This window comes from Barbatula barbatula, assembly GCF_947034865.1.
Source record: "Barbatula barbatula genome assembly, chromosome: 4".
NCBI lineage: Eukaryota > Metazoa > Chordata > Actinopteri > Cypriniformes > Nemacheilidae > Barbatula > Barbatula barbatula.
The window spans coordinates 3,116,495-3,139,747 of record NC_136768.1 but is presented as its reverse complement, the minus strand read 5'-3'; the positions used below and the strand labels follow the sequence as shown (position 1 = coordinate 3,139,747).

Sequence of the window (23,253 nt, the reverse complement as noted above, 5' to 3'; positions counted from 1 at the left end):
CTCAATCCCATCGTTCTCTCCATGCTTCAGGGAAGATGGTGAAAAAAGTCTGCCCCTGCAACCAGCTCTGTAGTAATTATCTCTCTTTTATACATCCTCCCCTTTACCTTTACTCTCTGCTCCCTCCTGTCGTCACTCACTCCTGCACTCCCTCGTCTTGTGTCCTGTCAGAGCTCTCAGGCTGACTTGAGCATTTCCTATCTGATGACCCCATTCATGTGTTATACCTGTGGCATGTAATGTGTTTTTGTCTCTCAAATATAAGTTAACATAAGAAAATACCTGCATAAGTTCCAACATGAAAACTGAGGGGGGTGCATATTTGTATTTCAAGGTTTTCGTTCATAGTTAAAACTCTGAATAAATATTCTTAGTTAAATATATTTAGTTAAACACTTTGGCTAAAATCCAAACTCATTCGTGAAAAAACGCACATTATTCTGGGCCCCACCTTTAATGAAAGAGAGCATTTACACATCGTTGGGTTCTGTACCATCTCAAACTGGATAATCCACATTTATAGAATGTGTTTGCATATATGTTTTTGCACATAGAAAATCAATGGCACTCTTTCTAAACATCTCACCACCCGATGCTCTTCCCATTACACGCAAGCCAGTTCAAACCTACAGACTCTTTTTTTTTTCTGTGCTCATCTGTATTCTTTTTAAACTCATTTCTCTCTCTCTCTTGGCACGTTCTTGTCCCGTTCGGATTGGCTTTCTCACGCATTAAAAGGGTGCAATGCACAAACCAGTGTATTTGAGTCAACGTAGCTCAGATTTTCACAGAAAAGGTTTTTACAAGGGCCAAAATACAAGAGATGGTGAACATAGTGAATGGAAGTCATCTAGTAAATGCTGATGTCGAACTGTGCGCTTTCCTTGCCACTTTTCCATCGAAACGGTGCTGGTGCTCGGGTTTTAACATTTAAAAGACATTTAATTCACACGTGTTATATTCGTAAGTACAAAGTTGTTTTTATTTCAGACCAACAGAGACAATAAAACTGGCTGAACACTGGACTACATTTGCACTGTACGCAGAATTGCATCATTCCAGTAGGACTTTGCCTAAAACTTATCCTGCTCCCTGCAGGCCTGCTGTCCCTGCTTTGAGTAGATTTATTTTCTTTTTTACAGCCCAGCACTTGCACTCGAGGGAAAAGCGTGTGCCTGTCTTTCTAAGCATGGCTTGCACTGGACTACATTACCCAGAATTCTCAGTTCCTTGTGGGGCTTCTGTTGTGGTGCCGTGCCCGTTTTTTTGTTGCATTCTGAAAGGCTTTGTCTGCTGTCCTAACAGGTCTTACATATACTGCCAGTGGGCATCATTGAAATGATAAGATTCGATTTATAAAAATGTGTTTGTCTGTGAGCTTTATATAACTTTCACATCAAATGCCTCAGCTTTGTTTTTTGAGAAATGTGCGTACTGAAACCGACAGCTTAGAGACATCATGATTCCTTTGGTCTGTTTAAAGACCGTCATGACAGTGATGTGTCTTACGAAGGAGCTGAGGTATTTTAACCCATCTATTTCAGCCCGTCTGCTTCATCTTGCTTCGGAACAGTTCACCTAAAACAGAAAGTTCTGTCATTTCCTCACCCTTATCTCTTTCTTTTATGAATCACATTGTTCCCGCTGCTCTTATCAAACAATGAAAGTGAATAGTGACTACAGCTTTGTCTTCCTTGTACACTGCTTTTACAGTGGATTTCCTTTTTTTGGATGAGAGAAGTTGAGTCATTTGACTAAACCTCTTGAAAATAAGAAAGAATGAGGTTACATGAGGATGAGTGTTGAAGTCTTTATTTTTAGGTGAACTGTCTCTTTAAGTGCTCAGTAAACCGTATAGTCTAAATGTACCCACTCGTACCTCTTCTCCCAAATACTAATCCTAAAACTTGGAACATAACATTTATAACTCTATGATTATATCCAAAAACTGTACATATACATTTTAAATGAATAAAAAACTGAATTAACCTCTTTGTGTAGTAGACATATCATCATAATGACAACCATGGCAAGCATGATCATAAAACGCAGGCCATTTAAAAAGCTGAAGTGCCTGAGATGCTGTTGTAACACTTTCATGGTGCCCTGTTTTGCAGGCTGGATTCAGAGTGATAAAACTGTCACTTTAGCATCACAGCGGACACCCAGGTGCTCCATAGGGCCTCACTGGCATGACTTCTGTTTCCTACATTCCTTATGTATATGAAAATATACATGTACACTTCGATGTAGTCTGTGGCCGTCAACTGTGGGTTTGTGGGACGTCGGTTCAAATGACTTCTTTACATTGTCGTTTTTCTCTGCGCAGGGACGAGCAGCACCAATACGGTGGCGGGAACTGGTCCGAATCAAAACCAGCCTTCCGTCTCTCAGTCCCAGAGCTGCAAGGGGATGTTCACAGACGAACTACACAAGCTGGTGGACAACTGGGCCAGGGATGCTATGAACCTGTCCCAGGGCAAGAGAGTCAACAAACATCAACAACAGCCGGCCCCTCAGGGCCACAGTCACGATGTAAGTACCTGAATTTGAATTAGATTTTTTTTACATTTAGGGCCACTGATGATGGTAAAACAGCCAGCATTTTTAAAATGTATTTTCCCCATCTCTCTTCAGATGGTCCTTCCTGCCAACATGGGCCGTAAGTACTCGGCTCCGGGCCAGCTGTGCCCAAGCATCACTTCGACTCTGAGTGGTCACCCACCCATACCTAACACTCCTGCTACCTCTCTGGGGACCCGGAAGGGTTCCCTGTGTCCCACGCTGCAGTACGGCTACCCATCTGCACCTTACAGCGCCCAGTGGGCCAGCTCCGCACCGAACGCCCAGGGTGGCCTACTAGCCTCCTCGCAACCCCTGGGCCAGTTTCCACCAGTTCCCACCCCAATACAGACCTACCACATCAGCACTTTGCAAAAGTCAGTCAGCCACCCCGGCGGACCCAACCTGAAGACCACATAGTGCAGGGCCTTGCCATGCCAGGCCGAAAGATTTTGGTTGAGGGGACGGTCAGAGAAAGAGGCAGGGGCTGATTTCGGATTTGGAATGTGTTATTGCATTGCAGATTTGTCTGAAAGCGTTGAGAGGTTGGGATGGTTTAGGGATTGAGTAAGACCATGCAGATGAGGAGAAAGAAGATGCCAAGATGCACCTGCAGAATCCTCTTGCACATTTACCAATAATGCCCAACCAGACACAGGATGGGATGAAACGAAACAAATGCAATGTGACGTGGCCAACAAACAGACAGTTTAGACAATTGTTATGGTTTAACATCTTTCAAAGTGTGTAGCGAAGGCATCGTTCACCATCCAGGCCGTTTTGAATCAACTGAGGTTTGCTGTCTCGCCTTTTATCTCCTCACACTCGCTCATCGTCAGCAAACGGAAGCCGGTTTGGAGACGGACAGACAAACCACGTACCCCTGTTCCCCCTGCCCTCGACCCTCTGCTGCAATGCCATGAAAAATGCAATAATTACAATGGTGGGGGAAAAAACCCTGTTTTAAAACACAAAAAGTGTCCTTCATTTGATAAAACGAAAATCTGTGTACAGATCGTACTTTGTTTTTAAATTGGGTTATGAGGGTTATGATTCCATTTGTTTTGTTCGTTTGGTTGGGTTGGGTTGGTTTTCTTCCCTTACGCCCTTCGAGCCGGCCTTGTGTAGCAAATGTTAGGGAGATTTCTGTTTTTCAGAGGCCTTTAAGCTACCCCGGGGTTTGTGATACAAAATACTACGGCTTTCCAGCATGCTTTGCAGCACATTCACATGCTTAATATCCTCTTCCACCTCTCTCATCGGGCCACACCGAAAGGCGACCTGAAATGGTGTAATAAAGTTTAGATAAACAGATCTGTTCCTTTTGGTGCGCAAGTCTGTCTGTCAAAACCCATGGCCCCCTTTGCAGTGAATTAGAGGTCTACCCATTTATTGTAAATGGCAGGAAATTGTGGTCACCATTCAAGCTGTCTTTATTTGGGGTGGGTAGATGTGACATGTAGGATGGAACAGGTTTTTTGATCCTGGCAGCATTTTGGGGGCCAGTTATAATAGTTGGCGACAGTCAAATGAGAAAAGGTTGTGTTCTGTATGGACCTGTATTTACTCATCAGTTTTTGATGTTGAAACACTGTGATTATTATAAATGTTGTTGGACAACATGCGTTTAAACTAAAGGTAGAAAAAAAAACGTGAAATTTTGAGGGTTATGGATATTAGCGTTCATGAGATGTAAGGCTAGCTATTTCATTATTTCACAACTTATTGGAGACACTTTAACCTTTTTGTTTTCCCCTTTGTATTTTTTGTGTATTCGAAAAAATGTGAATGTAAAATGTAAAAATGTACTTGAAGAAACTTTCCCTTTTTTGCCCACGTCCTTTGAGCTTTCCGAAGATTATAGTGCCTTGCTTTTTTACTTTGCTTTGCTTTGCGGTTTGATTTATAAGGCTGCAGAGAGTCTGAACGGTGCCGTTGTTTGGACCTCACAGAGGGTGAATGTTTGTACATTACAGAATATTGATATCAGAATGAGTGCCGTTTTAGCTCGGCCACGACTGACACCATTTGATGGCGCAGTTGTAGTCATTTGGCGGTGTGCGAAAAGGAGCTTTGATGCTTGGGCTGTTGTATGTAATGCACGCCGATACCAAGAAACCTGCTGAGATCATCTGGTTAAAAAAACGAGGTGTGGCTTATTATTTAAAGGCAGGGTGCCTACGGAAGTGCTTAAATGCTATTTCAATACTACGAGTTTAGACGATCTTAGTATGCATAAGTGTGCATTTCACCAGTGCACCCTTCTATAAATGTGCCGCCATGTTAACATCATGACCAGCTCTTGTGATGGTGAGGAAGATTGAGATGCAAGGCAAAGAACGTTGGTAGACGTGAGACGGTTTGTTGTATGTATTTAAATATATCCTATTTGCTTAACTGGCTTAGACACCATCCATGTGTTGAGAAGCACTTTGACAAGTTAACTCAGTTTGTACGTTGAGAAGGATGCAAAGGATGCAGAAAGGTGGAAAAAGTTAGCAACACTCACCAACACGACACGGCCAAAACAGTTCTGGTTCAGACCAGCGCTTGCAGTTGTTTCTTTGCTTCAGACTTGCTGCGTAGATAAGTTTTCAATGGCCTTATAGTTTATGGCTTAGTAGTAGCTACTTATGGGATCTCTTTTGTAGCAGTCACGCAACAATTGGTCAAGTGCCGGTCAAATCACTCTTGTAAATGCTTTCAATCCTAATTCATCATTAACAAATGTACAGATGTTTAAAATGTTGTTCGTCAGGTTAAGACTGTAATGGGTACAAAATGTAGTGCAGTTGAACTTAGTGGAGACATTCATCACCTTAACTACTGAATGGACTTAGATTACAATTTGTTGCGTACTGCTTAGTGTACTGAGTGAAACGTCTGGTACTGAAAAACTTCACTAATCAGCTGTACAGTATCTGTTTTCACCTGCCGCGAATGGTTCTGTTTTCCTTTATATTTAAATAACAGTTGTTTTAAAGATCGTTTTTGCTTTGTACACACCGCTTTACCTGTTTTTCTTGTTTTTAACCCGGAATTTAATTCACCGTTACGCTGGTTCATTGAAACTGTGAACAAACCAAAAGGTTTTTGACAAAGCGGTCCCTCCTGCTCAGTGTTCAGACTTAATGAAATCCGTCGACTACCTTGTGAGTGCCATGTCCTCATTCCAAAACTTAAGTGTTATTTGCCCTCCAATACTGTAGAGGGCGCTAATGTAACTGCAGTGCAGAACGTACCATGTTAAACGAGATTCACAATGTGACACCCCGTTCCCAGTTTAACAAAACCCCAGAGAAGTGTCTAAACTTTGTAAATTATATACAGCAACTTTTCCCCGTCACCATCCTTTTGAGAAATGCTTTCAAAACAAAACTTTCAGTTCCGATTCAGTTTTGTCAAGAAATTTATCGTAGATACAAGAATTTTTGCATGATACAAGATACAGAAAATACATACAGGTCCGCTCAAAAGTGTCGAAATGAACGTTTGTTTAACTGTCTAGTCGCTGTCCTGTGGAACGAAATACAACAGAACAATGTTTACTTAATACTGTCCTGTCATTAAGTTATTTTGTTTTGTACTAATATAAGTTCTGCTCGTTTTGCCTTTTGTCTCTAGATTTCATCTAGCGACTTCATTCAGTGTTTCTCCGAGTGATATTTAACATTGTACAAAATGTTAAAGGAAAAAAGTTACATAAAACAAAACCAAACGTAAACATGTAGGCAATCATTGGCAAGTTTAACTGTATGTTTTGCACTAAGTATAGGACGTTCAAGCTTCATATAAAACTGTGCTTTGCTCTCCAATAAAACAGCATTTGTTACCTTTATTTGTAAACTTAATAAAAGTCATTTAAATAAAAATGACTCGTCTCTGCTTCTCTGTTATTCTGTGATGTCCGTTACATATGGACCTCATCCTGAATGTCCCAGTTTAAATAGCTATTTTAAAGTTGACCTTGTGTTAAATTTCTCACTCATACAGGAAAACTTGGCATTGTTTGTTTTTCAGCCTAACCCCGACTCTTTAGAGTTATCATTTCAGTCTGTTCCTCGAACAACGGTTTTATGTTAAAGTGTGTTGAAATAGATTGGATGTGTCTTATGTTATTGTTATTAAAACTTGGCAACAGCCGTTTTCATTGAGACCAGAAAACTACAGAATATTAAATTCACAGGTGTTTGGCAAAGCATTAGTTTCATTACGATTTCAATGTTTGATATTAAAGAAATCACAGAATGTTATTAACACTGTGTGTGTTCATCTTATGTAGAAAACAGCAAATCACAAAACCGACAGGATCACAAATCGTCATTTGATTAACAAATTGTGCAGTTGCAGACACGTCAACATTGTCTTCAAGGTCCTGTGCATCTAAACAAGTCACCAAGTTCATGGCAATCAAACCCATGACCTTGATGTTGCTTACAGTTAAGTTACACGAACGCAAACCTCTTAACGTTAACACAGATAAGCATGAGACTTCACCACCTGTAGATTGAGAGAGATGTTTTGGGCTTTTTATAAGACGGCTGGATCAACAAATGTCCACATTTGCGTTGGCCTTACAACAGAGAAAAGAAGTCTTTCGTTTCTTGCAGAAAGTCCTTCATTTCTTACAACAAGGTAAGATGTTCTTAATTTCTTGCAGAAAGTTGTTTGCATTGATGTTTTTCATTTGACAGTGTATCTAAATGCCTTTAAATAATTTATTATCACCAAGCAATAATGGAAATCCATATATTTTTTGACAGCCATGGCATTCTTGTACAATGTTCGATTGGCATGTCTAGCCATGCTGATGTTGGCTCTACATCTGGAGTTTACCAGCGCTGCTGTCAAAGTTACAAGCTTAAGAGCCGACAACCTCTCCGGCGCCGATACAGCTGGAAACGAAGCCGATGCATATGTGAAGGTCTGGTGCAATGATGTATTTGGGGGGATGACGGAACATCGCCCAGGTGATAATAGCCCCTGGTGGTCAGCACAGTTCAACTTTCCAGATTGTATAGTCGGTGACACCCTGAAGATGCAGGTGTGGGACAAAGATATGAATTATGATGATGAATTGTTCACGTGTACCAGACAGCTGGAGAGCGGCACTCATGATGTCAGTTGTAGCGCATCTAAAGGCAATCTGTATTATGAATACAGTGCGTAAATCTCTTCTGAGATCATCTCCACTAATCAAGTAATCAAGTCGATATGTGCATTTCACATTTTTCTTGTTTTACATTGAAATATGTTTGTGCCAAACAGGTTATGGTAAGGTACAAAAGCACTACTATTTAGTGATTTTATTACAGTTGACTATAGTATACTACTGTATTTTTCATCTTGATGTACTTACTGCAAACTGGTTTTAATTCAAATAAAAAACACATGCAGAGTTATCTCCTGTTGACTTTTGGGGCAGTGTGTCCTTTTCGCCTCTAGAGGTCGCCTATTCAGAACCACACATTTTGCAAGCATTGGACCAAAAAGAGATAGAAAAACACTGGGAATATGTGTCATATAAGTTTATAAAGGCGATGGGCCACCGGTTGCTTTTAATACAGCTTTAAAGGCTCTTGCAATAAACTCATAAAATACAAACTCATAACTTTTGCAAAGTCTCCAGTGGAATGTTTGATTTGTTAGACAAAATATCCACCAGTTGCTTAAGAGAGCTTGAAGCAATGTAGCCTACCTGCTTTTCCCTTTTCTCATAACTTTTGGGGTTGTTGCTTTTAAAATATTATTCAGACACTCTTGGTAAATGGTTTCTTACGAGTAACATTTTGACAGGTCATCCATTTCCATAATTTCATAAACTAAACACTCCTGACAGCTCTGAAAACAGCTGTTAGTCTACATACAGTTCAATAGAGTTTAGCACCAGGGATCAGTGTTGTTGTTGAATAAATGTAAAACATGTTTGTTAATTGAAATAAAAATGCATAAATTATTTAAAGTTCTTTCAAATCAAATAAAACATATTAATAGAAACGACGCCTAATGAACTGAAATGGGTTTAAACTGTGGCGTTAAAATGTTAACTATAAAAAGCTAAACTAAAATAACGAAACCTAAAAATGTTATGTAAAATCACAAAACAAAAAAGCATAAACTAAAATGATCATGAATATACAATAAAAACAAATAAAAGGGCATATAAAAACTTGATTTACGGCTCCTGCAGGACAGGGATTGGACAACTTTATTCTGAAAAGAATCAAATAAAAACATATTATATTTATATATTTGTCCAAAGTGTTCGAATCACGTAACATTGTAAATAAATCCGTCAACCTTGACATTGTTTGTGCCGCTGGATGAGCTACATGAACACCTTATATCAATAACGTTGTTGCATAAACACAGATAAGCACGAGACCTTGACCCATATGAAAGATTGTTGTGATCGTTTTTGCTTTGAATAGAGGCTATCGGTATCTAAACTTATCCTGAAACTACAAGTGTGGTGACAATTTATTTTTGCCATTATTTACCCTTGACAATGAGTCAGCATTCAATATTCTTCGTTATGATTTAACGTGCATCTTGTTGTTTTTCTCGACAGTCATGGCATTCTTATGCAACCTCCGACTGGCGTTCCCAGCCATGCTGATGATGGCTTTCCATCCCGAGGTTGCCAGCGCTGCTGTTGGGATTTCAAGCTTACGGGGCAGGCATCTTTCTGGGGATATCCCCCCGAATCCCCCCGATCCATATGTCAAAGTCTGGTGCGGAAACTGTTTCGGGGGGATGACGGACTTTAAGAGGGATACATACAACCCTTTTTGGTCTGCGGGGTTCAACTTTTCAAAATGCGCAATCGGTGACACCCTGAAGTTGGAGGTGTGGGACAAGGATCTGATTTATGATGATCATCTGTTCACGTGTCTCGCAAAGGTGACGAAAGACAACGAAGATGTCACCTGTTTAACGTCTTCGGGAATTCTGTATTACACATACAGGGTGGATTAAATCTGTACTGATATGATCTCCTGTAACCAGCTCTGTAGTTATTAAGTGCACAGGTTCAAAAACACTATAGTATTTAGTATTTTTACTACATATAGTACTACTGTATTTTGCATCTTGCTGAACTTACTGCAAACTGGTTTTAATTCAAATAAAAAACATCCAGAGTTATTCTGTTGCATCTCCTGTTGACTTTTAGGTGCAGTGTGTCTGTATCGCCGCTAGAGGTCGCTTATTCAAAACCATCGATACATTATGCACGTTTTGGACCCCCAAAAGATGGGAAAACAAATGTGTCATACAGGTGATCGGCCACCGGTTGCTTTTAATACAGCTTTAAACGCTCTTGCAGTAAATTCATAAAATCACATTTATAACTTTTCACTTTCCCATAACTTTTGGGTTGTTTTTTTTAAATATTATTCAGATACTCTTCCTAAATGGGTTCTTGTGAGTAACATTTGGACAAGTATTCCTAAATTCTTAAGAATATCTCAACGTTTATAAAGTAATTTTCCCTACTATGTTAGTCAATGGAGGCCAAGAAGTGTTTAGTTACAAGCATTCTTCCAAATATCTTTCTCTGTGTTCATCAGAACTGAGACATTTATACAGATTAAGGACAACTCAAGGGTGAGTAAATAACAGACTTTACACTTTCTTGGGTGAACTGTTCCTTTATGCTTGACCATTGTCTCTATTACTCACAGTGTACCACAAGAGGGCACCAAATCTCTTCAATAAAACAATGCTGTATATGAACTTCATGTGTTTATCTAAATCAAGCATTTTAACAGATTCTCAGCTGTACATCTTTCCCCAAATCTTTATAGGCTTGCTTATCCAAGAAGATAAAGTGCTTTAACAGTTCAAACAAAACTTTATCTATTAAATCAGTTGTCTTGGATGTTTCTAATGACATTAACAGCAGAATTAAGCAGATTCATGAAAGATCTCAAATTTAATTTTGACTTTGTTTTCTCAGACATGTACATTTTAACATAAAGAAATATTTCATACATAACAGATTAATAGATCGTGCTGCTCCGATTGTCTACCTGCACCATACAGTAATAGTTTTTTTTAGTTTTCTTAGCACTTAACATTTATACATTGAGTATATATTTAGCAGCGTTACTGAATGTTGCTGTTATTTATGCCAGCACAGAACCTACATGTTAAACTTGAGCTTTTGTTAGGTAGATTTATGAATCAGCACTGCGTTTCATGGCTACATCTCCGTGCTGGAAAGTAAAGCAGATTCACAGATGGAGGAAGTCTGTATGGTAACTAGGCAACAGGTTTAGATGATGCAATCCATGATGTGGATCTGCAGGGTGTCCAGGTCGGGCAGTACTTCCTCACACTTTGGACAAGCATATTCTGGAATATTCTGCTGCTGCCAGTCATCTGAGAAAAAAAGTCAAATTTAAAGTCAAAGTTCAGTATTGATAGTTGATTACAAATCTTATGTCTTATCCAGAAGGATCTACAGTACCTCTGGCCCCCTGTGGTGGAGACGCGGGTTCTTGTGGATTGGCCCCACTTGACAGAAGTCTTCTTTGCATGTCGCTCATAGATTGCCTAAACAGATCAATAATTCCCTTTTTAAGTCTCTACATAGGACATACAGTACATGAGAGAAAAACGTATGTGAGCGTGTGATTGTGTACGCACCTGCCGAGCGACTCCATTTCATCCTGAAGTTGACTGTGTTGTTTCTTCACATAATCCAACTGATTGGCCAGACGTTCTTTCTCCTCGTGTATCTTTTCACGAGCTTCTCGTTCGGCGTGGAAATCTTGGGAATATACTTCAGCCTGAGTGGACGCACAGAGACACAAACCAATATCATAATGAATAATACAACAAATTGACAGGACAGTAAAGACAGACAGGAAGCGATGGGGAGGAGAGAGGCCACAGGCTCTGACTTAATAGCCAAGATTGTAAAAAATGACAAATATAAATGTGATTTTAATGGGTATTTAAGTCTTTAGATTTTTTAATGCCACTATTGATCTAATGTTCAAAAGAAAAGCACAGTTTGAGTCTTGTTAGTCTTGTTTTAAAGAAATTACTTATTTTTTTGACGAGTCGGCTAACATCCCAGATCTAATATATTGTTTCTTATTCTCTCACAGCACCTGAACTTTGAAAACGGAGACGTTCTCCAGCTCCTTCTCCTTCTCGAAGATTTCCATCTTCATGTCATCGATCTTCAGCTGTTTGTCCGCCAGGGCCTTTTCTGCCGCTGTGAACCTGGTTTGGAGGTCTTCATACTCTTCCTTTGACACACTTCCCTGATCAAGCGCACAAAAATCCCCCATCGACATGAAAATGTCATACTGTAAATACTGTTAATTGTATTTTATCGTCCACTTTTAAAGTTGTTACAGTATGTGCACGCTACATTCAAAAGTTTTAAGAGGTTTGTTATAGATTATAATGATTGAAATGTAAGCTTTACTATCTAAAAGAGCAGAAAAAGACAAAGTTGCCCAGTGATTTTAGCCAAATATATACCTCTTTCTTCTTCTCCTCCTCTTGAAGTTCAGTATAATCCTCAAAGAGCTTAGTATAGGCATCTTTCAGCTGGTTCAGGCTACTCCTGCCAAAGAAAAACACAGAAATATAATATCATTATTATTCAACGATGTGGTTCTATTACATAATTGATAACAGTTCTCTATCCGAATATTTCAGTACTTTTCATCTTGAGTCTTCTTCTGTTCTAGTTTAACAGCAGCTTGCAGACTGTCCATCTGAACCTTCAGACTCTCGTTCTCAGTCTGGACCTTCTGTTTGTCTTCGAGCTGGGTCTTCAGAGTGCTCAGATCCTGCTCCAGTTCTTTACACCTGCGGAAAGAGTGATAAGAAATCTTCGTTCTTTCTTTCACACATGTAGAGAAACACTATCTGGTGTTCCTTACCTGTCCTGCAAATGTCGTTTCATGTTCTCGGCCTCGTCCAGTTTGCTCTGAGCCTGTTTCATCTCATCACAGAGCTTCATCAGTTGAGCCTTCAGATTCTGAACCTCACCGCTTGACTGACAAGAACAAACATCAACATCAAAATAATGTTCATAGTTCTATAGATCAAATAACCAGTTAAGCATTATCTACGTTGGTTACACTTTCAGTGGCGCAGGGAAGAGACGTTTGCGTGCCGCCCTCACTTTGATCCACTTTGTTCTGCATCTCTGCGATCCTGAAAACAAAGAAGAGTGTTAAAGAAGCTTTACAAGACAAATAACTAGTCCGTGTGAAGAACTGTAGCCTACCTCGCCTCGGCCTTCTGAAGCTGCAGATGAAGCACTTCCTTCTCATCCGTCTCGATCCTGAGAGACTGAAGGAGCTGTCTCACCGTCTGTTCCTCGGACTCTGCCCTAAACACACAAGACTCACATTCATTTATCGGAATCGGACTATTTTTCATTCTGGGGACATATTTTAAATAATTGCAAAACGCTGGGTCCTTACACGCTGGATGAAGATTGGTCTTTCTGTGTACTGGTCAAATCTTTAATCACATTGAATTCATCCTCCTGTGGGACAAAGCAGAATTTAATAAAGTTAATGCTTAATAATGTTTAATAATATCTAACAATGCAAACCAAATTATTTTTTAAAGATCATGTTTCAAAAGAAAAGAGTATGAAATGGAATGTGTTTGTGTGCTTACAGCTATTCTGATCTCGATAAAGGAGTCCCGAGGTGAACCCTGACCCATTTTCAGCTGGAGTTCAGAGTTTAAAGCCACCAGATCATTTTTCTCAGCCTGAAGTCGAGCGATCTGACCTTTCAACGCCTCCAGCTCCGTCTGTAAACACTACAAGAGAATCGTAATGTTTACTTTTTGTAAATTTAATTCACCCAAAAATGAGAATGTCGATTTTGAGTATTTTTGGAGTCCACCGCGTGTTGTCACCTCGGCTCCGCTCTTCTCCAGCTCCTGAACCTTTTTCTTCAGCGTCTCATTCTCCCCGTCCACAGTGCTCAGTCTGGCTCTGGCTTCCTCCAGTCGTTTCTCCAGGAACTCTCTATCCTCCTTTTGTTTCTCCTTCCACGCGGACAAGCCCTCGAATCTCTCCTTCATGCTCAAATTGCTCTGTTTCAGAGCCTCTGTGGGGTTTACAGACAAACGTTTGTGGCTTGTACATGAATTGACAGAAATGTAGCGAGAACGTCTCTCACCCTTCAGTTCTCTGTTTTCGTTGATGAGAGTGTTCATTTGATGAATCGTCTCTTCTAGACTGGCCAGATTGCCAGTGACGGCCCCCGGACCCCCGCGGGGGTGATTGATGTCCCCGTTCACCATTGATGAACCGGAAGCCATGTTTCAAAGTCTGCGGAGCTCTGACGTATCAAGATGTGAATCTTACAAGAGTCATGTTTATCAAGCTAGAAACATTAGAAGTTATCACCTCAATTAAAAGTGAAAACAGGTCTACAGACGCACAGCTCAACATTTTTGTGCGTTTTGGAGTACAAGTATATATCATATATGTCTTTATTTCGATTCTGGTGTGTCTTTAAAAGGAAATCCAGACCTTTGCTACATAAATATTTGAGGATATAGTCAACACTGTGATATTAATATATAAAATCATTTTTTTGGTATATATTGTTATGGTAAAGCAGGGAAGGCAAATATAGCAATGTGACTAATAAAAAACAAATATATAGACCAAGTTTAAATTCCTTCAATACAAGTGGTCAATGAACATATTGTACATGTGCTTTTATAACCATATGTAGGCTTAACTTGAAAATAAATATGTTTAATGTTAACTCTGTTGAGTGGTCGGAATGTGGTTGATCTGGTAAAAAAACGTTCAGCAAATACCTTCAGCTATCGACAAAACACGTCATATGTTTTATTTACATTAAAACCAGGCTGGAAATGAAACGACAAATACCATCAGATAAGTTATAATTGATGTAATTGTTACAATGGGATTTGTGTTGGATTTAAGGGAGACGAATATTATTCTGTTCAATAATATATCATATCTAAACGCAATATAAGCACTGGATTTTTATGAGTACTCTATTTTATTGACATGTTTAGTAAATAAGTTATAAACAGTTTTACTTTAGATTGTACATTTTGATGGGTAAGATCTCATCATTTGACACCATCGACCCAATTTCATGGTGAGAAAACGAAAGTTAACGATGACATTTAACGTTACGCGTTGTTTGCTACATTAAACAACGGTTCTCCGACCTTGAGTGCTAAATATAAACGCAACACTTACAATCGGATCGCACACACTTCAATGTAAAGGCATTCATTGACATCAAAGAGCGATACAAAACTCACCAAAGTTTCACTTCTGTCTTGCGCGATCAGAGGTCGGCTTGTTTTGGTGAAATAAGCGTTTCCTGATGCAGACGTCAGATGTAACGCTATGCTCTCCGCAGACCTCAGATCAGTCATCCGGTGGGATCGGTCTGATCTTACAGTGATCGTCGCAAAAGCAGCTGCGATACAACTCTGCGCTACAGCAGCTTCCGGGAACGCCCCCTCCTCGCAGCTGACGATTACGTCACACACGGGCCGGGATTTCCCTGTGCTCACGGTCAGTCATCATACCGCAGGACGCATCCTGTAGATTAGATTGACTTTATATATATTACACATATACAAGTACAGTGTAAAGAAATGTAGTTTGGGTCTAACCAGAAGTGCAATTAGCTAGTGCAGGATATACAGTGAATAAATAAAGAATACAATATTAGGAAAATATTATACAGTGGCCAAGGATTATGTAAATATTTTACAGTAGGTATGTTCTATGAAAACATGACAGCAGGTATGTACTATGAACAATATATACAGATGACTATATACTCAAACATTAACGCTATGAACATTAATGTACAGATGGCTATATACTATGAACAGATAATAATTTAGACTAAACAATAGTGTAAGTGACTTAAGTGTGCATAAATTATAGACATTGGCTTCTAAAGTTGCAGTGCAATAGGTGAGTAATGCAGTTATTAAAGTTACAGTGCAACGGATGAGTTAATGCAGTTAATAAGTTGCAGTCCAGAAGATGAGTAAATGCAGTTAATAAGGTTACAGTGCAATAGATGAGTAGATGCAGTTAACACTCATGGCAGTTTTTATTATTGCAAGTAATGCAATTATCATTTTTGTTGTTGTTATTAACCATGTTGAATCAAATGCAATTCATTTTCTGCGGCGCTAGATGGAGCCACCATCCAAGCAGCGTGATATATTTCAATGTAATGCTTCAAAAACATCTTTGTAACGTATCTTCGTGTTATATTTGTATCTGTTAGTCTGTTTTTCTCCATTAAAGTGGTGCATGCATTAAGGTTATAGGTAACACATCAGAAACGCAGAGTTTGCCATGGAATGCAGCGCAACTCGTGGAGAGCAGCAGGACACCGCGCGCTTATTGGTTGACCAAATGTTGGGGCAGTCGGATTGGCCCGAGACGAACTTTAGGTGTGATTGATAGATAGGGGACGTGGGAACTTTTTTCACTGGTTAGTCAACACCAGTTAGTACAGGTCGGGACTTTGTGAACTGACCCCGGGGCGCCGCGTGTGTGCGCCTGGGTCATTGACCTTTTTGATTTTTAAAAGATGCTCGTGAAATTACACATGCACGGCGGTTTATTGGATTACCTGGGTGGGTTTTCGTTGAAAGTATTTAAAGTGCATGACTGTTGTACTGTTCCACTGGTTGAATAGCTGTGCGCACTGTGCGAACACTTTTACGCATGGGTTTAATTGGCACGGTAAGGATGCGCATTGCGCTTCTGGTGACTTTGGGTTGCGGCTTCGCGTTTGCCTGTCAGCTGCCCACCGAGTGGCGACCCCTCAGCGAGGGTTGTCGGGCTGAACTCGCCGAGATCATCGTGTACGCCAAGGTGCTCGCCATCCACGAGGAGCCGTACGCGTCCAGCCTGTACAACTACCTGCCGTACCAACAGTACGAGCGCGCAGAGGACGCGCTGTTGTACGCGGCGGAAGTCGAGTTGCTGTGTGACCAGGCGTGGGGCAGCATGCTGGAGGTTCCCGCGGGATCGCGCCTTAACCTCACGGGACTCGGGTACTTCAGCTGTCTATCGCACACGGTGATGGAGAACAACTCTTACATCTTTTTTCTCAGGTGGGTTTGTTTTTGTCCTCTGCAAAATCATATAAATTCTAATTGTTTCCATTACAAATACTATAACGCACCATCACGGTTTACCATTAAAAGCATTGCATTCCTTTATGTGGAGTGTTTTGGGGCACCAGAGACCCTAGAGCCAAACCTGGGCCCCAAATATGTTCATTCATGTCTGTCTCATTCAGGATGGATGAAAACTACAACATCCTCCCTCATGGAGTGAACTTCCAAGATGCCATATTCCCAGATACGCCGGAGAACAAACGACTGTTTTCCAGTCTCTTCCAGTTCTCAAACTGCTCTGCCGGACAGACGGTGTACAACTTTAACAGTGACTGGGAGAGCCAGGAGGACAGCAGGGTATGTAACTATCACACACACACAAAGAATTGATGAGTGTGTCTCCAGATTTGTAGGTTTGTAGTTGGTATGCAGAGACTGTATATCTTCTGTCAAGACAACAGAGCAGGAATGAGAGAGAGACATAAATCTAGAGAAGGTGAACTAGCATCAGCATGCACATTTGTGTGTGTCCGTGTGTTTTTTATTTGCATCATTGCAAGTGGACGTGCAGTGTGTTTAGTGTTGTGAAGGAGCTCAGCTATAAATTCACTAAGGTCGTAAATATCCGTTTATGGCGACAGGGTCGTCTGTGTGCCTGAGTTTTACCTGTTCTGTTAGAACAACTGCGCTGGTACGCCGGTCTGGACCTGCTCTTCCGTTTACATGGAGGCAGCGTCCTAACAGACTACTATATTCTGTAGCCCTTTAACAGTCAAACCAGAGCCACTGCGCTCTGATAATGTCTGGAGACAATAGCGGAGAAGAAAGCGGGAATCTGATGGGCCGGGGCCATCACAGGTGATAGAATGAGGTGTGAAGAACACAGGATGCGAGAAGCCTCAGGTTCTCGTGGGTAAACGGAGCTCCTTGTTCCCACCGCACACACATACACATAGTTAGTTAGACACACAAGTCCCATTCTTTGGTGGTCTTTGTATGGCTGCGACTTCATCACGGTAGGAGGTTGAGGTAATTCAAGATTTCGTTCGACTTGATAAAGGTCGGATTAAAGACCTCCCACCTAGAGCTCCACCTTACACACACTAGAAAGAAAGAATAATCGAGTGAAAGAAAGGAAGACAAAAATGAAAGAATTAAAGCTTAAATAATGAACGGGAAGAAAGAGCAAGAGAGAGTGAGAGAGCTAGGAAAACACTAGCTGAAAAGCTTTGTGGTTTTCTGTCTTGGAGGGGTTTGTTTTAAACCCAATAAGCACAATAAGACGATGGAGTGGGCAGACAAGTCAGGGGTGTCAGAGTTTCAGATTTATAGGCAGTAATATAGAGAAATAATCGGTGAACGGGTTTGTATACTAGATATATAGAGAAGAATCTGAATTTTGATAGCATGGTAGTCAGAACTGTGTGTTTTTCCAAGCATGTCTAGATCACAAGCATTGACCTGAGGAGGTGTAAGGTGGCTCTAACAGGTGTCCTCTCTCTGTACCAAACAGATGTGGGGATGTGTCGGGATGCAATTAAAGGAATGTACAGGGTTTAAAACAACTTCAAGGGATAGTTCACCCAAAATGGCATTTTCTCTAATATTTTATTCAAAACCTCAAAAACAGTTTCTTCTGCAGAACACATAAGAAGGTATTTTGAGAAGTGTCTCAGTGGTTTTGTGTCCATACCATGGAAGTCAACAGGGGCAGTGTTGTTTGGTTACCAACATTCTTCAAAAGATCTTTTGTGTTCTGCTGAAGAAAGAAAGTCATACAGGTTTGGTCTGCAATGACAAGAAGGTGAGCTTTCTCATGATTTTTGACTGAACTGTCCCTTTAAGCTTTATCAACTGTTACATCGACTATCTCAGAGTACAGTACAGATCCTGACACAAGATCACACACCGGGACACTGCACCACATCTGTAAATAAAGAATCAGACAGATGCACAGACACAGAAGGGTGTGTGTGTGTGCTAGAAACAGGTGGGGGTTATTATCAGACCTGGGAACCTCAGAGATAATAATGGCTCTTACACAAGAGCTTTCCTGTGGGAAGAGGGTTATTTGAGGTAGCCTGAGGGACTCTTGTACTTCCTGTATTAAACATCTTCTACATCTCGTGTGCCTAAACTCTTTCCATCTCTTCCTGTATTGTCAAACGCTCTCTTCTTCCTGTTCAGGGTGTGATTTTGTGTGGTAGTTGTCACTTGGGGAGTGCTGTTGTTGTTACAGCAGTGTGTGTTCTGTTTAGACAGCAGGGCACAACCCGTCCATCCGTCTCATCCGGTCACTCCATGTTTGCTCTCCTTTTATTTCTTCTGCTTATTGTTGTTTCATTATTGGATCTTTATAGCATCCATATTAACTTTCATTGTAAAACGATGCTACTTGTCCTTATAGAGAACACTTTGTGCAGTCTGTCTGTCGAATGACCTCTGAGATCATAGGATGGATTTGGATTCAGGCCCTTTCGTTATTCAGATGAGAACGTGGGGCCTCACATTGCTCACACGGATGCAGTCATGCAGTCAAATGTACACACACATCACGGCTCTTCTTGTCTGTTCTGTGACTGTGAGCATAGCAGCAGGTCATTTTTGAGGTCACAAGAAGAGGTAACAGGGTCTGGAAATTATGTTGTGGTTTATGTTGAGATTGAGACACGCTTGCTAATACATGCACAGGTCTATAATCATTTATACTGTACAGTCTCTCTCTCCCTGTCTCTCGTTCTCTCGGTTCAAAATATTTAGTAGATAAAGGGTATCACAAAATTATAAGGAAATAAAAGATTCTTGGATTAATATTACATTTATTACAAAAACTAAAAAAAAACTGAAATTGGTCGCAATTAAACAAACCCTATGGTACATTGACATCTAGAGGTTAAGGTTGGTATCGGAGTCTAAATTCGAAATATTGGAGAGACAAGTTTAGCCAAGTAAAGGTTATTCAGGGTTTCTTTTGATTGTTATCAAATAATCTACAGGCACTTTATTATGTGTACCGGAAGTTCAGTTGAGGGGGTCACAAAAGCGCGCATGTGCAGTAACGTTTGTTTCAGTTGTTAAGATGAAACAGTCTGTAGTGTTATTATTTTTTATAATGTTATTTTAAATGTTTATATATTTTGCAATATTAGTAAATATTCCCCTGAATTTTGTTTTAGTTTTCAAAACATGAATACTTAAAAAATGTGCTTGTATTCTTTGCTGTAGGGGTGTTGTGTTTAAATATGGTCTTTTTCTCTCTCTCTCTCAGTTGATGTGTTCCTCCATGCAGAAGGTGCTGATGGAGGAGGAGGAGCGGGTCGGGCAGCTCCAGGAGCTTGTGGCCGAGCTGGAGAAAAAGAATAAACAGTTGAGACAACGCATCGGGAAACTGCGACATTCACTGCGGAAGACTCGGAGAGTGTCACGTCGCGCTGAGAGGGAACGGCAGGAGCTGCGAGAACGCCTGACCACAGCAGAAAGGCATGCTGGACATCATCTTAATGCCATTCCACCCCAAAACAGAAACACACATAGACTGTGAGCTTCAACCAAACAAACACAGGACACCCACTGACACTTACACAACAAACACAAACACTCTTACAGGTGGGCTCTTACAGCCTGCAGGGTGGTCTGTTTGTCACAATATAATTCCTTATAATGACAGCTTAAAGGGATATTTCACTACCAAATCAAAATTCCCCCATGTTTTACTCACCCTCAAGGTATTTTAACTGAATATGGTTTTCTTCTTGAAGAATAATCCAGTCAGATTTATAATACCACGTATCATTTTGCTTCCAAGCGGTAGAATGGGAGTGAAAGGGTGTTGATTTTTTGAAGCTCCAAAAAATGCATCCATCGATGGGGACATTTTTATTTGGTAGTGAAATATCCCTTTAATGTCAACATGAATTTAAAGAGATAGGTCACCCAAATATGAAAATAATTTACTATTTGTCATTTCAAACCTGTATGACTTTCGTTCTTTCGTTGAACATGAAATAAGATATTTTAAAGAATGTTGTTAACTGGCACCCATTCACTTGCATTGGTTTTGTGTCCATACAGTAAAAGTGAATGGGTGCTGAATTCACATCAGGTGTGAATCGATGCTGTTCGGTTTCCAACCTTCTTCAAAATATCTTTTTTTTTGTCTTCTGCAGAAAGAGAAAGTCATACAGGTTTGAAATGACATTAAAATTATGACAGAATTTTCATTTACTCATTACCGAATTTTCATTTCTTTACTCTCTAATAATACACATTCCTGTCGATGTTGATTCATTAGTGCACATTATTCCAAAGAAAGTCAAATTTGTGTAATTTTGTTTTAATCTGTTTTGCTGTTGTTTTATGCTGGTTGATATAACAAGTAATTGAGAATGATAGATAAATAACAATAGATTTAAATGTGCATGTAAATTGCACACTTTGTATTTCATTTCAGCCTTAAGTGCGATATATATTTATATATATTTTGCTTCATTAACCTTTTTTTTAGTTAAGAAATGAAAATTTTTGCCATCCAAGATATAATGTGAAAAAAGGTGTGCCTGGATTTCTTAGTGGTTTAGTCTTTCCTGGTTACTGAGTGAATAGTTGAAAATGTGTCCAGATTCATCTAAACATCTCCGACAAAACCAGTACAACAAATAGACAATCTGGATGGCACTGTTACATCACCCTTCAGATACACGTGCACTCGTAGAGTTACATCAGAGGTAAGCGTTAAGCGTGATCCCTCTGAATTACATTATATAAAATCACATCAGTCCAAGACCAATTCTCCCTCTTTCATATTCCCAAATTCAGTTCAGGTTATGGGGATGCAGAACAATCTGGCAGCATCTGGTAATTCAAGCTGCCAACATTTATCAGATTAATAAAATGCATACTAACAATTCTTTTCGGAGTTTAGTTCAGTTCGATCATATCAATTTGATATTCTTCATAAATATCTTCCAACTGAAAATATGTAGGATAAAGGATAATGTCATCCTTATTCTGTCATCCTATATTTATCATATTTTCGTTTTGAAGAAATGCCCCATTGAAACATTGCCTCAGAATGTACTTTATGTTGTTTGGGTGAGTTTTATGTAGAGCTTGTGAATAAATAAATCAAAGCAATTAGTCTATAATCTGCATTATTTTTAAGAGCACTTAGTGCAGTGTTACATTATTGTGATGATAATTCAGCACATTGTGCCGCTTAATTCCCATTACCATAATGTGTCTGGATGTTTCACTCATGAGCTTGTCTGTAAATCTCATTATTCACCACAATTATTCTCATTAGATTCTCATTACTGTAATTGACTAATGAAAATCATGCCGTTTGATTCAGTGGTTTAAAAAGAAAATTAGCATAAATTAAGGCATTACAGCAAAAACAATCACGATCCAGAAAAACTTTACAATTCAAATATTTAATGATATTTTCACATTATGCTAATTCATAATGCGTGAGTTTATGAATTTTAAGTAAGTAATGTTACAATGCAAAAAGTCTTAATGGTACAATTGATATGTATTAGTGTTTATCTTGTGCAAAAATGTCATTGATGACCCAAATGTTTATGAGATTCATGTTTTCAGTGGTTGACATCACACTGAAATGAATTCCTATCAGAATATTATGCATGTCGTGCTCCATATAATTGATGCTGCATTTCACCTTTACACAACACAGAAGGTAAACAGAGGTTGGATAAACGTTAAGTTGTGCTTTTGGCAAACATGTTTGGAGATTTGGGTTATTTGATTAGATAGGAGCTCCACCTGCCCTGGGGGCGTTGCCAAGATGGCCGCTGGGTCCAATGACCTTACCATGCTTTCAACTGAACAGGAATTTATTCATATATTTCAGTAAACGAATCATTGACGTGTCTGAAAATGAACCTCAGTGAGCATCTTATCAAGTGAACTTCATTGGTGAGTCCAGATAATGTCATACAAGGCTTGCTGGAGTTTGTCAGGACTGCTTATTTCATTCACCTGTGATCAATTGTTGCTTTTGAGGTGTTGATTGAACTTGTAATGATGCCGTGTATTATGTTGGATTTGTTTTATCATATAGGACATTTTGTGATGATAGAGGATCAGCAAAAACAAAAATATTTGTGCTTAACCATTTTATATTTATAGTATTTGTACTTTTGTCAACACCTAAAGTAAAAAAAGCTATACTGGGTGAAAGCCGCTCACAGTTTGTACCCCTTACTGAAGTCACTTTATAAACATGCAGGCTATAATCCAACCTAATTGCAGACAAATGTCCGAATACAAACGTTTTTCTTTTATCCGCGCCACTTTTTGGAGAAAGTGATTCATAACCCAAGCATCCATTAGAAAACCCTCAGTGTCCCTTCAACAAAACACTATTTATTCATCCCTTTAGCAAATTCTTAAATGTGCATGACTCACAATTTCCCATTGTAGCTTTGATAAAGCACTTAGAAGTCATTCATTTAAAGAGGAAAACGATGGGGAAATTCTGCAGGTCCCTCGGCAGCGTAAGAAAAACAATATGTGCTTTCCTCCCGGGAA

At 39.7% G+C, this 23,253-nt stretch overlaps 3 protein-coding genes and 2 long non-coding RNA genes across 16 annotated transcripts in view; 4 read left to right on the top strand and 1 right to left on the bottom strand.

The window, feature by feature from the left end:
• Positions 1 to 6,426, top strand: part of wnk1b (WNK lysine deficient protein kinase 1b) — a 58,981-nt gene extending 52,555 nt beyond the window's left edge. For all 5 annotated transcript variants that reach the window (XM_079455247.1, XM_079455248.1, XM_079455246.1 and 2 more), the window contains 2 exons: positions 2,330 to 2,535; positions 2,638 to 6,426. In XM_079455247.1, the coding sequence (XP_079311373.1) occupies positions 2,330 to 2,535; positions 2,638 to 2,982 (551 nt within the window). In that variant the 3' untranslated portion in view covers positions 2,983 to 6,426. The remainder of the gene's footprint in view (positions 1 to 2,329; positions 2,536 to 2,637) is intronic.
• A 694-nt stretch (positions 6,427 to 7,120) lies between these two features.
• Positions 7,121 to 7,964, top strand: LOC306893157. The gene is made up of 2 exons (XR_013786547.1): positions 7,121 to 7,197; positions 7,326 to 7,964. It is a non-coding gene; the product is annotated as an uncharacterized lncRNA (long non-coding RNA).
• Positions 7,965 to 8,880: 916 nt separating this feature from the next.
• On the top strand, positions 8,881 to 9,708 carry LOC306893156. Its single transcript, XR_013786546.1, has 2 exons — positions 8,881 to 9,029; positions 9,134 to 9,708. It is a non-coding gene; the product is annotated as an uncharacterized lncRNA (long non-coding RNA).
• A 124-nt stretch (positions 9,709 to 9,832) lies between these two features.
• optn (optineurin) lies at positions 9,833 to 15,038 on the bottom strand. Of its 8 annotated transcripts, none has more exons than XM_079454791.1 (14): positions 14,866 to 15,038; positions 13,734 to 13,895; positions 13,468 to 13,661; positions 13,222 to 13,368; positions 13,020 to 13,084; positions 12,821 to 12,925; positions 12,672 to 12,747; positions 12,471 to 12,586; positions 12,247 to 12,396; positions 12,064 to 12,148; positions 11,685 to 11,840; positions 11,215 to 11,357; positions 11,036 to 11,121; positions 9,833 to 10,947 (listed from the first exon to the last, which is right to left on the bottom strand). In XM_079454791.1, the coding sequence occupies exons 2-14, from the start codon at positions 13,873 to 13,875 to the stop codon at positions 10,841 to 10,843; spliced, it is 1,572 nt and encodes a 523-aa protein (XP_079310917.1). In that variant the 5' UTR covers positions 13,876 to 13,895; positions 14,866 to 15,038; the 3' UTR covers positions 9,833 to 10,840. The 8 variants fall into 8 exon arrangements, with proteins under 8 accessions (XP_079310917.1, XP_079310913.1, XP_079310915.1 ...); XM_079454787.1 differs by having other exon boundaries at positions 12,663 to 12,747; positions 14,866 to 15,035; XM_079454789.1 differs by having other exon boundaries at positions 12,663 to 12,747; positions 13,734 to 13,885; positions 14,866 to 14,978.
• Positions 15,039 to 16,048: 1,010 nt separating this feature from the next.
• ccdc3a (coiled-coil domain containing 3a) lies at positions 16,049 to 21,843 on the top strand. Its single transcript, XM_079454987.1, has 3 exons — positions 16,049 to 16,695; positions 16,884 to 17,058; positions 19,970 to 21,843. Exons 1-3 carry the CDS (start codon positions 16,304 to 16,306, stop codon positions 20,240 to 20,242), a joined length of 840 nt encoding a protein of 279 aa, XP_079311113.1. The 5' UTR covers positions 16,049 to 16,303; the 3' UTR covers positions 20,243 to 21,843.
• Positions 21,844 to 23,253: the final 1,410 nt, after the last annotated feature.